Source organism: Streptopelia decaocto (genome assembly GCF_964273445.1).
Source record: "Streptopelia decaocto genome assembly, chromosome: 4".
In the NCBI taxonomy this organism is placed as follows: Eukaryota; Metazoa; Chordata; class Aves; order Columbiformes; family Columbidae; genus Streptopelia; species Streptopelia decaocto.
Genome location: NC_138658.1, coordinates 75644535 through 75657311, shown reverse-complemented (window position 1 = coordinate 75657311; position 12777 = coordinate 75644535). Strand labels below are relative to the sequence as shown.

Sequence of the window (12777 nt, the reverse complement as noted above, 5' to 3'; positions counted from 1 at the left end):
TCAAGCTGTCTCTGAGGCATTGCTGTACCAGCACTTCCATTCATTTCATCTTGATTTGTCTCAGGGAGTGATGTGTTCATATCTTTTCATGGTGACTAGTTGTCTCGAGGTGTTTAATGTGCATGTCTTCCCTGGAGTTACGGGAGAGATAATAAGGGCGGCTATTGCCCCTGTTTCCTATAAAGGACCAGGGCTATGAAACAGGAGTTGATGTGGGGTTATTTACCCAAAGCGTTGCCTGAAGCCTGTGGCAGAGCTGGAGCTGAATCCTTATGAAACATTTCTTCATGGAACTGGTGGCTGGGCATTGGAACAGGCTGCCCCAGGCAGTGGTGGAATCACCATCCCTGGAGGGGTTTCAATGGTATATAGAAGAGGCTCTTAGAGACGTGGTTTATGTTATGGTTTGACTCAGTGATCTTTGAGGGTCTTTTCCAACCAAAATTATTCTGTGACTTCCTGTTGACCGGGCTGTCCTGCCCCAACAAGCAAATGCTGCTGTTGTGCACAGGAGGATCAGTGTTGATTGAGATGATGAGGGCCCTCTTCTGGATGCCTTTGATCCGTGTCTGCTGTCCCTCAGCTTTCTCCTTCTACTGTTTTGCTTCTGGTGGCTTCTCTTGTGCATGGGAGAAGTTGGTGATACGAAGCCACTGCTGCTTTTTTTGTAAGCTCCTCGGCACGGTGGCACTCCTGATCCTCTTAACCTTCCTCCTGCCTCCATGGGTACCTCTTCTGCCATCCTTATCAAATCCTCTCTAGGTCATTTGGCTTCTTTGCTGATTGAACCTACATCCTAGGTTGGATTTTCCATGCAAGACAAGCTGAAATGAGTTACCTTTGGGAGGTGGCTGCTGGTCATATGGTGACCCCGTGAAAACCAATGTTACAGATGGTGATAGGTGTTTTAATTTGCTATCATACAGTGATAATTTGAGAATGACATTGCCGTTTGTGGTTAAATGGTGTCTTTTAAGTGGAGTTGTAACATGGCTGTGTCACTGTCTCCTCTCCTAAGAGCAGATGGCAACAAAGCCTTGGGGGTGGGAGCTGAAATCTCTGTGAATCCTCCCTCTCCTGGATGCTGTGTAAGAAGTGATTGATGCAGAGTAAAACAGTGCTAATTGCGATGGATGTATACTGACAACTTGATAGTTGCTGTGATAATTACAGTAATTAGGGAGATGTTAGCATTTTTTCCCTGCGTCTAGGCTGTAAATGGAAAAGGTAGAAAAGGTTTGTGTGAGAGGAGGGTGTCCATGACTCAGCCTTTGGGGTGGTTCCGTAACTTGGGGGGGAATGCGCCAAGATCCTGGTTGTGGAGGCAAATTGGTGTCAAACTTGTAAAAGCCGCTCAAAGCTTGATTCTTACTGAGCTTAATGGGAGCTGGGGGTTTAAATGTACCTTGACAATCTGCTCCTCAACACCATGAATTCAAGCCTGGCCCCTTTCCCGTTGGAAGGAAGACGCGTGTCGCAAAGCGCGGTTCCCATTTCCTCGCTCCATCTTAAGCTGTTGAAGGAGAGGACAGAACTGTCAGTCCTGGAGCACACTGAGAGTGCCAACTGTGTGCGTGGATTTCTGACGGCTGTGAAATGGGAATGATGCATTTTGTAGTCTGATCACTCAATTAACGAACTTCACAGCTGACAAGTACAGAAAGAGGTTGAGGTTCTGTAATACAGCAGGATTGTTTCTTCCATTTCAAGGCCAACAAGTCTGGGACAGCAGAAGGAACCAGCAGAGAGTTGAGACAGTATCAGTCTGTATCAGTCACTGTCTACTGTCTTTTTTTTCTTTTCTCCCTCCTGTCACACATTAATTCAAAGTTTAAATGTTATGCACAAAGGCAGAAACTTCCCTGGGAGCAGGAAGGATAGAAATTTAGGAAGCACCAAAAAATGTAATGGCCCAGATGGCGTTTCCTTCTCCCACTTCAGACTCCTAAACTGGGAGCACTGGGGAGAGGTGGTTTCCAGTTTGAGAAGAGCTGGGTTAGGTTGCCCTGAGGTACATACTGAGCTCAGAGTCTATTTCTTCCAAATGGCTTTTCACACATCTCTGCAAGCTTCTGGAATTATTTAAACTTAAAGAGAGTTTTAAATGCTGTCTTAAGCTAACTTATGTGCTTTATCCTAGGCAAAAAAACCCTAATGTTTTTATTCTGCTTTCCATGTCAGAGTATAAATGGTACCTAAGCATTCACCTGTGGTGACTCTGTTATGATAAGACTTGAAAACACAAGCCTTCAGTATATTAATAATATGACAGAAACCTGATTTTTCCTGTAACATGAACTTGAACAGTCAAAGATATTCCAGAGTCATTGGTTTGGTGGCAGTAACTTCAATGGAACTGCTTGTGAACTACACAGAACCTACACCTTTGCTGTTGGGTGTTGTGTGCAACTGTCTAACCCTCTTCTTTTCTTAACACAGTACCTGAAATTAAAGAATTTTGAGGAGGAAGTCAGAGCCCACCGAGACTTGGACGGGTTCTTGGCCAGAGCCAGCATCATCCTTGATGAAACAGCCACCTCCTTGGACGATGTTCTTCGGGAGATGCTGAAACACTTCGCCGAAGATCCTGAGAACACGGAGCCGAGCTGCAACTTTGAAAAAATCATGAGCACTTTATTCACGGATTCAGGGACCCCACGAGAAGGGAATGGTAATCAACTCTTGATTTGGTTTTGCCTGCAGGTTACTGTTACGTTGTTGTCGTTTCCATTGGTGATGTGTTGAACACTCACTACCGTGTGGTCCCCAGACTTGCATGTTGCATGTGGCACTTGGGGGTTATTTTTCCGTGTCACCCAGGCTGGAGGGTCTCGTGTCTCTGGGGTTTTTATGTTTTGGTGGGGTCTCACCCCTGTTTCATTAAGATGAGACATGGTGATCTTCTCTGGGGGAAGAAGTCTACAGTGCTGGAATATCTTGTCTGTTTGGACCCATTAGATGTGCTTGTCCTCAGAAAGTGTCTGATGCTCTTCAGCCAAGAGACACTTGCTAGTGCCCCTTCAGAAAGGGCTCCTTTGTCTTGTGATTCTCCATCTGAATTCACGCAGACTGGGGAAGTTTGATGCTTTGGAGGAGTAATTGGTTGGGAAGGGCTGAGCCTTCACGTTGCTCCCAGCCCACTGGAAGAGATGAGAGGCACTTGGTTTTCCTTCAGAAACTCAACCAGGGCAGTGCTAACCAACATCATTGGCCCACATATCACCTTAAATTATCAGTGAATGTCATAGTCTAGTCTAAAATGCTACCTTTTAGCCCAAGATGTACAGAAGCTTAACTAAGCATTGTTTCTCTGTAGGCACCCCTGATGTTTCAGAGTCAACAAGAAAGAATATACAAACATGTACATCGCACCTCAAATGTAACTGTCACAGCCTGAGTGAATTTGTTTAACAGATATGTCAAGTCCTGAGCATGTAGTAAGCATGTTCATGCTTTGGTTACTTCTTGCTACCTATCTTAGAGCTTTGCATTTATAATCTCTTTAGGCTTTCTGGCAGTAAAGAAAAATTAAGCAGTGCCACAAAATAATATAAGAACAGTAATTAGGAAGAGGGAGAGAGAGGGCAGGGGATTCAGAAGCTGATGCCTCAGTCCTGTCTGTCTGTGTATGTTGAGTAGTACTAATAACCTAATATTGCAGTAGGTTGATGTTGGGAAGGGAACACAGCTGCCTTTGCAAGCTGTGAATAGTTTAAGGACAGAATTCAAAAGCATCAAAACAAATGTTTCCATCTTTCTCTGTTGTCACCCCCTCATCCTTTCATCAATCCACTGCGCAGATAAATAAGTGTGCTTGGTATTAGTACTCAGCTTCCATTTGAAAGGAAATGTTATTTGCAGTTGCAAACTGAATATGGGCAGCCTCTCACATTTCCCTTTCTTCTTTTCTTAGTTCACCTCTTATCGGACACAATTCAAGGGGTCACAGCGACAGTCACAGGGGTGCAGTATCAGCAGTCCTGGCTCTGTATCATGTAAGTACCTCTGTTAAATTAGCAGAATCCGCTGGATGCTCAAAATTTGTAACTTTTCCTGCTGCTGGGAAAAACAGTGGTTCTGAATGTGCTCTTGGAAGTCAAGATGGTGATGCCCTCTCCATCTCTGCATCCTGTCCTGGGGGATCTCAGTCTCAGCATTGGGCTGCTTCTCTTTGCAAATGGTCAAGCAGCAGCCTGAGTGGAGGCGACTGCAATCTCTTCAGGGAATTAAGCTGCTGGATGTTATCGAAATCTGGTGTTAATAAGCTAAGAATGCTGAAAAAAGTCTGAGCCAGAAAATGCTAATTACTGAGAAATGTTAATGAGAGGAACTTCTGAAAGGGACAATCAAACTGGTTCATGGATGGTTTTGCCTGCCAAAGTCTGGGAACTTGTACCGAAAGTTCTCCTAGGTTCTTTGACGAAAACGTCTCAACTTTGTAGCTGAAAATTGAAGTCATAAATTCCAACACTATTTAGACACTGATTGCTTTGTCTGACAAATAATTCAGACACTTATTAATTGTCAACACTGTTAAACATCGGAGCAGACCCTTAAGACAGTAAGGACTCCTGTCACCTGGGATTTATGAGACATGGTGGCTTCACCCCAGCTTCTACTTGACCCAGACTGGATTTTGAAGTTATTGTCCTGAAGTCAAGTGCATTGTGTGAGCTAAACTGTCCCTTCCCAGAGGATGGCCAGAACCTGAGTCGCTGAGCCAGCCAAAACAATGCGATTTGGCTTCTGTCTGTTGCTTTGTACCTACGCAGTCTCTAAGTCAAATTGTCAAGAAATATGTTAATTTGTGGAGAAATTACTGGAATGTGTTGGAGAGGTACCTAAAGGCTCGGGGAGTGCATGCACATGTTTTGGCCTTCACTGCCAGTTTGCTAGGACAACTGTCACAATAGATGTCCTCCTACTAGCAGTTCTTCTCCTGTCCTCTGCTTATGGCTGGAAGAAAATCTATTCTGGTTTGGAAATAGATTATTTTTAAAAAGAGGAGGGAAAGCAACAAAAGCAACAAACCCTCCCTACCCTTCTTTCTAATCTCTAATGAAAGAGAAAACCATGGTCTTTATATAAAAAGGTAACTATTCCATATCAGGGCCCTGTTCTGCAAAACAGGTGAGCTGGGTAATGTCTACGCTACATGTGCTACTGCCAGCTCTACTCATACATCTGGCATGTTCAGAGCAGCTTGCACAAAGAAGAAAATGAGCTCATACAGTTAAATGGTCTTTCTGTACTGCTCAACCAAGAGGGTTTTTGATGCCATAGGTAGTGTAGCTGCAATAAGGATACGCACGTTCTACTCTAGGAAGGGTAGAGGGTGGAGGTTTCTACAGTGACATAACTCTATGGAGGCTTTAGAGAGCGTTGACTTAATAACAAAGCTTTTCTTGAGGTCACAATACAAATGCTATCATTATATATATGAAGCTGAAAAGGGTAGGTTCAGCCTTTCTGTAGAAAGTGTGCCAAAGCTTTAAACACATCCATGTGAGTAATGCCAACTTCCAGGACAAGACATGATTTGAAAAATAAGCTTAGAGCCTGAAGGTGTCTTGTACAAAACTTCCCTTGTTTCTTCCTTTTGTTACTCTGAAGAGGGAGAAGAAAGTGGTGGGAAAGCAGTGACGAGTTATTAACTATAATTATCTAATTATTGCGCTGTATTTCTGCCGTAGCTATTGTGCAACAGATTGTGAACCATATTTTTAGATCTTACATTTTTCTTGAAGTTGGATTGCAAAACAACTTCCAAAACTCCGAAGTAAAAGGAATTTGTTGATGAAAAAATTATCCATGTGTGTGGGAAGACCCTTTAAGATATCTGCTGTTCTTTATCCTTGCGTTTAGTCTATACTCTTTGTTAAGTTTTAAGTTAGCACTGAAGTTTTTTGTGCATGTTTTTATTGCTAGTGGATGAGAGAGGCTTGAATATCATGATAGGATTATATTAATGAGGAAGAGCAGCTCTGAGATTTGATAGTGCTGCTTCTGCATTGTTTTAGAAGGGAAATATTGAAGCTGAAATTAGTTAGAAAAATCTTGTGTAGGATTTTCACTGGGTTGTGCAGAGCCTGGATGCAGAGGAACATTCATAATGACACAATTTGGTTCTCTTTTCTATGCTGTAGAAATGGCTGTTCTTTCTTGTCTGCCTTATCCTCAGTGGGAAGCATGGTGGGTAAGACCTAGGGTGAAATAGCTATTCTGCTTCTGTTGGAATTGGTGCTTTCCCGACAGTTTCAGGTCTATTTGAACCGCCAGTACCATATGGATCTGGGCTGGAGCCACGTGACAGAACAAATTGTTGGGGAATTGAAGATCTGAATTGAGATCTGAACATTCTCCTGAAGTGTCCAGGAAAATAATTGGCTTCTGAATCACAATAGAATTTAGGGGTTATTTTAAGTCAAGAATAGACTAAAACCTGACCTTGCTGAAGCCATACCAGGCTACTTAATCTTATGGAAACCCTGAGACTCCTTCATTAAATTCTGCGTAGCTGAGAGTAGCACAACACTGCGTGCCCCACTAAGAGCAATCTTTACCTCTAGAAGAATGAAGGTTACTAGTTAATTGTGTCTGTGATGGTTTTCTAAATAGAAAGCAAATCTCCAGAGTTATGGATCAGCTTCATCAGTCAATGACATGATCTCATAGCTTAGAAACCATGGACACAACTCTTTCTCCTGTTTACAGCATTTGCCAGAAGGGTAAGACACAAACCAGCATGGAGATCTCTTGGTGCTTCACTGTGAAGCTGTTGGTTGATTGTTTATCGTTAGAGAACTAATGGCTGTGGTGAGGCTGCATCTGGAGTTCTGTGTCCAGTTCTGGGCTCCTCAGGGTAAGAAGGACAAGGAATTACTGGAGGGAGTCCAGAGTCCAGTGGTGGCTACAAATATGTTTGGGGGCCTGAAACATCTTTCTTATGAGGAGAAACTGAGAGAGCTGGGGCTGTTCAGCCTGGAGAAAAGAAGCTGAGAGGGGATGTCATCAATGCTGATAAATATATCCAGGGTGGGTGTCAAGAGGAAGGACCAGACTCTGTTCAGTGGTACCCAACGACAGGGTGAGGGGCAATGGACACAGAATGAAACACAAGAGGTTCCATCTGAATATGAGGAGAAACTTCTTTCCTTTGGGGTGCCAGAGCCTGGCCCAGGCTGCCCAGAGAGGTTGTGGAGTCTCCTTCTCTGAGACATTCAAACCCGCCTGGACACGACCCTGTGTGATCTGCTCTGGTGACCCTGCGTGAGCAGGTGGGTTGGGCTGGAAGATCTCCAGAGGTTCCTTCAACCCCAACCAGGCTGGGATTGTGTAATTTGGGATTAAGGATGGTATGAGAGATCCCTAAGGCTAAATATGTTAAATTAACTGTTAACTGTCTGCTGGTGGATCTCTGTCCTTGATGTCCTCCTAGCACAAACACCAGCTGTGTGGATTATTCAACAAATGCTGCCTGAGCTGTGTGGACTTCCCAAGGCATCACAACTTCCAGGCTAAATTCTCCTTGCCAGGAGATACACATAATTGCTTTACTCCAAATCTGAACCCTTAGAAAAATATGAAAGCAAGCTACTTTGTAGTCTGGGTTGAGAAGTTGAAGAGTGTTTCCTTTGGCTGCATTGATAAGGCACATGGATTGGTGAAGGACTTATTTTCAGTGCATGGAAGTGATTTGCTAAAGCTGTTTCAACAGGGGAAGCAGGGGAAGAAGCCTCTCTGAAAGCACAGGGCGGTTTAGTGGTTTGTGTGTTCCATGTCGCTGTAAAATTGCTTATTCTGATATAGTGTGTTATTGTGAGGATTCCTGTGGAGGAGTTTAACTTGGAAAAACCCAGGTAGCTTTTCACAAACAGGTATTGTGAGGTTATTTTGGCTATCAAGCAAGACTGTTGTTCAAAACAGAGTAAAGTTTAAGAGCAGTAACTTCTCAGATTTAATGCAGAACTGATGGCTGTGTGAAATGCATTACTAATGGATCTCTCAACAAAAGTAAAAGCTTTCTCATGTGCTTAAGAGTTGGTTCAGACCCAGAGATGCTTGGGTCTGTAGAAAAGTCATGTTGCTTCGGGTTTTGCTGTAGAATAGATTTCAGAGATGCTTCAGTTGCTGTGTATTCCTCAGAGTAGCTGCCCTTCTTCCAAAGATCAAAGTGGGTTGCTATGGGAAATTAAATAGTTCAACGGTTTAAAATAAATATCCTTTAGAGGAATGAATGCAAGATTTGGAGTGTTGTAAACAAGAGCCTCTTCTCCAGAACTTACATCCTTCATCTCTCAAGTGTTCTTTGGGTTCCAAGAACTGCTTAATTTTCTTTTAAGTGCCTGTAGCCACACTCGTTGGGTTGTCTTAGGTTACGTTGGGGAACTGAAGCGCTTGAAGATGCTGTGTTATGAAAAGGAGTTCTCAAATTCAAACCCTTCATTAGGAATTTGGGGCCTGAAATAAACCTTTTGGTGAGAAGGATGACTCGTTCCAGTGTGTACAGGGAGGAGGAGGAGGTGTCTCCTTATACATTGACCTGTAGGAAATACTTTATCCAGCAGAGATGAACTGTGAGAGGAGATGGGTCTTTCTGGAGCTCAGCAAAGCGCATTTACCCATCCAAAACAATATCCAGCTTGGAGCGACTTTGAAACAACGGTGCCAAGCTGCGGGTGAGCTGGTTTGCTGGTCACAGCTTCATTCCTCACTTGCACATTCTGGTTTCTGAAAGCTTGTGCCCGGAGCGGCTCCGCGGAGGAAGATTTATTTGCAGCGGATGAGAACAAGAAGTGTCATTGTTGTTGTGCATGGGGACAGGAAAAGGCTGGCTAGCTGATTACCTCTGCTGGGCACTTTTTCTTACTGCAGGGGATAATTTGTTTCTGAATTAACTTCCTTTCTTGCCCTGTTTAAAGAGGGTTTCTGTTTCTCTTGGGTCTCCATAGTTTGACCCTTTTTATGATTTGTTTGAGAAATGTGTTATTACTCCGATAACATCTTGGGCGTGGAGCAGACCTGCGGCGTGCGTGACTCGATGGATCAGTAATTTTGGTGGAGCGTTGCCAGTTCTCACCATCCGAGTGCCACACTCAACGCTGCTAGATACCCAGCCTGGAAAGAGAGGACGGCAGCAAAGGAGAAATACACGCTATAATTTAAATGCCCTTTTTATGAGCTCAATTATTGGAGGATCAAGATAAAATTGCTGAGAACGCAACCTGGCATCTCATGAAATCATAGCACAGCACTTTCCTGTGTGACTAATACTGGGTGAAAACAGATTTTTCAACTTGTTGGCCAAACCGAAGGGGAATCAAATTTAGCTCAACTCAAACCAAAAGGGAACTTGGAGACTTTGGCCAAACCAGACATGATTTAGAGTCAGCTGAAAATGTCTTGCTAGTTCTCGGGTGTTTTGGGGCTTTGGATATTTACTCTGGAGGTCTTTTTTCTCTTAGTGGGAACTTCAGTGCTACTTGAAAAAAAAATTGCTTGATTTTCCAAGTGACTTTCATATTGGCCTGAATTATGCTGAGTTTTATGTATTATATTTGTATTTGAATTCTGGAATTAAAAGCGGAAGCTGTAGGTGCTACATGAGGGAATAGGATTTGAGGCAACTAAATAATGGCTTAAATTTGAAGAGAAGATTGAGATGCTGGATGACACACAGGCAGAAGTGACTTGGCCTTGTGATAGAAGTACTAGTACACGATCTTTTTACCCAAATAAGTAGGTATAATAGAGCAAGACCAGGCTCAGTGCGGGTGAGGCTGCGTTCTGCACAAAGGTGCTGTTTCTCCCCTCCATGCAGCAATGCTCAGGTGCATCAGACCTGTTTAAATCTGCTTTTACTCTGGTTTACCCCCACTAACCAACTCAGCCTGATTTGTAGAGCTGTTATTGACTTAAATCGCATCCATACATTGACCTAAATTAGGCTGGAAATTCTTCACTCAGTTTTACTGACGTAAGTGATATTGGGATTTGGGTGCATGTGTTGGTGCCAAGAGGGCTCTTAACAGGAGAGTTGGAAAAAAATCTCTTATAGGTGTGAAAAGTCTCAAATTCCAGCTCTGTGCATAAAGCTATTCCAGAAAAAAATGGGTAATGATGACATTTGGTTTCTTGAGAATATGCTCGGTGTTGCTAAATCTTTCATTATGGCCTAAGCTCCATAAGATCCTCTTGTTGCACACTCTCCCAGTCCCTCGAGGTAAGGAAACAGTGGATCCTGGCTTAGAAAAACACAAGATTTTTGGGGTGGCTGCTAGGAAAATTCAGAACGCCTCTGAAGAATGAGCTTTGTGATTCAGTGACAAAGAGCAACCTTTTAAATAGTCAAGATTTCCCATTTGCACCCAAGACATTCTTGAGCTGAAGTGGTGGTGTAGCCCTGTGGACTGGTGCTGTTCGGCTTAGATAGAAATTACTGGAGCTGAAACACAACCCTGTCATTTAGGGGAGAAAACTAACTGCAGAAGAACATGTGACTTGCTTAATAATTGCACTATATAATAGATTTTTTTCCAAATAACTTGCTATATTGCTACATGACTTCACATGTTGTAGCAAGAGGAGCAGGGCTCCTGCCTGTTGGCTCTTCTCCCTTGAGTAAAATTAAGCTGAAATTGAGGGAATTGTGTGAGGTTTCAGTTCTTTTCGCTCAAATGGAGTAGGAGCAGGCAAGCAGGAGAGCTCACTGGGAACTTGGACCTCCATAGCATGTACAAATTTAATTGCACGTGTGTGACTTGGTATGCTGCCCAACTTCAGGCTCCGGGGCATGTGCTGGTGTGATCAGGAAAGGGGTGATGTCTGGAAAGCGTTAGTACAGCTCTGAGCAGTAGGTATGATACCTGCTGCTGGCCATCTCTGGAATAGAAATGATGCTTTCCTTTTCAAAATGAATTAACTGGTGAGCTCAACAGCTGAGGTATGAAAATGCTGAGAACTGAGCACAAAATAAGGGCCACTTTTGCCAACGGTGCATTAACCGTTCACTGTTGTTGACCAGTTCAGGTGGATGAAGGTGAGTGAACTGGAGGTGTTGGACCACTTCAAAGTTCTCTTGTTAGTCTAAAGCCCAGAGTGCATCTGTTTTCCCCATTAACTGGTTGAACTGTAACACAAGGAGATTCTGTCCAGCCACAGCAGGGTTGCTAACGAGGGCTTTGATCTGTCTGTAAAAACCAGCATAGTCTGTGCTCATTTGATCCCTTGGGAGAGAAGGACAAGGATTGTTGCAGATCCAAAATACAACTCTAGAAGAGAGAAGAACTTGCTCTCTATTTCCAGTTTCTTCAGAAGAGATTTACTCCTAACATTATATATAATAATCAAGGCAGGTCCTATATATGTATTTTTTTCCCCCTCCCTTCAAGGCTGATACAAATGATCAGAGTTGAAAAAGAAAAAGGGGCTGTGGTGGAGGGAAGTTAGGAAATAAATGAAATACTCTCATCTTATTAATGACCTATGTTGTTCTAATTAAGCTGTTTGGTTGCTCTCAGACAAGTGCCTTTGTCAGATTAATTTGCACAAGTTGGCTGCTTCCGATCTGTGATCAGCAAGTCAGACTCAATGAGAGAAAACCATGGTGTGATTTTGTGTGCATGTTTTTAAGAACTTCATAGAAAACATGACTAAAACATCTCCAGCGAAAGGTCTTCTTCAGTGGAACAACCCTCAGGGTGCATGGGTGCGGGAACACATCTTAAAATGAAAGAGATGGGTGAGGGATTATGGAAGAGAAGTTGGAGGAGAGATGATTTAAGGACTGATAGGTGCTTGCTAAATGAATAAAAGGGAGCAAGTAGTCCAAGTGACTTTGAACCAGCTGAAAGAAATCACTCTGAGGTAGGAAAACACACTTCTATACCTCTTTCAGGTAGGCAAAATTTGTGTATGTATCTTGTCAGTGCTTTTGAGAAGAGTTGAAGTAATAGGTAGCTTTAATAGGAGCAGAAGATCTGCAGTCCAGGCTGGCGTTAACCTCCTCCTGCAATTGCACTGACCCACTTTGCTGCTCTTCGAGTTTCCAAGCAGGAAAATATGATGGTTATTTAGATGACAGCTCTGTTTAAATATCCCGGGGGGAGACAGACCTGGTCTTTCACAGCCTCCAAAGATGATCTCTGTGTTTATTTCAAACAACTTGTTGCTGCTCTTTGTAATGGGAGTCAAACAGCCCTCGTGTGCCCAGCGCGGCAGGATTGCAGCCAAGGATTTCCCTCCGAGCACTAATCCTGCCTGTGACAGCCTCTGCAGATCTTGAGCAAGCAGGTCAGCTTGGTTTCTGTAACACACCTGGACCAGAACAGGGAAAAATAACAGCTGTGAGCAAATAGGGAAAGCCATTCAAAGCCATTCAAACAGAGAGGAAGATCTGCCCAAGGCAACAGCAGTGGAAATGTGTTGGCTTGGCATCTTGCCTTAATGTTTCTAAAAGCACTTTTGGAGATCAGGTGAAATGAAATTAATTGTAAACTGCTTTCCAGTGTCGTAGGTGTTGGGTTTTTTTCTTCTAAGAGCATTTATTTTTTTTTTTTTCAGAAACTGCTATAATACCACAAGTACTACATGTGTTATATTGTCTTTTGATTTCTTGGCTATTAAAAAGCAGATGAGGAAGAGAGATAATACATCTTGAAAGTTATGTCCTGTAAAATGATAACTGTTCAAATTCTGCAAGAGAGCTAGCAGAATTGGGCTAACAGTAGCTTAAAGTCACTGCTTAATACTTCTGAAGTGAGCTTTTCACAACCAATG

General features: G+C 43.1%; 1 protein-coding gene across 3 annotated transcripts in view; it reads left to right on the top strand.

The window, feature by feature from the left end:
- SLC4A11 (solute carrier family 4 member 11) overlaps nt 1-12777 on the top strand; it is a 93585-nt gene that overhangs the window by 38753 nt on the left and 42055 nt on the right. For 2 of the 3 annotated variants that reach the window (XM_082050377.1, XM_082050375.1), the window contains exons 5-7: nt 2440-2671; nt 3317-3379; nt 3914-3995. In XM_082050377.1, coding sequence (XP_081906503.1) covers nt 2440-2671; nt 3317-3379; nt 3914-3995 — 377 coding nt within the window. The remainder of the gene's footprint in view (nt 1-2439; nt 2672-3316; nt 3380-3913; nt 3996-12777) is intronic. The other variant, XM_082050376.1, reaches the window with a different exon arrangement.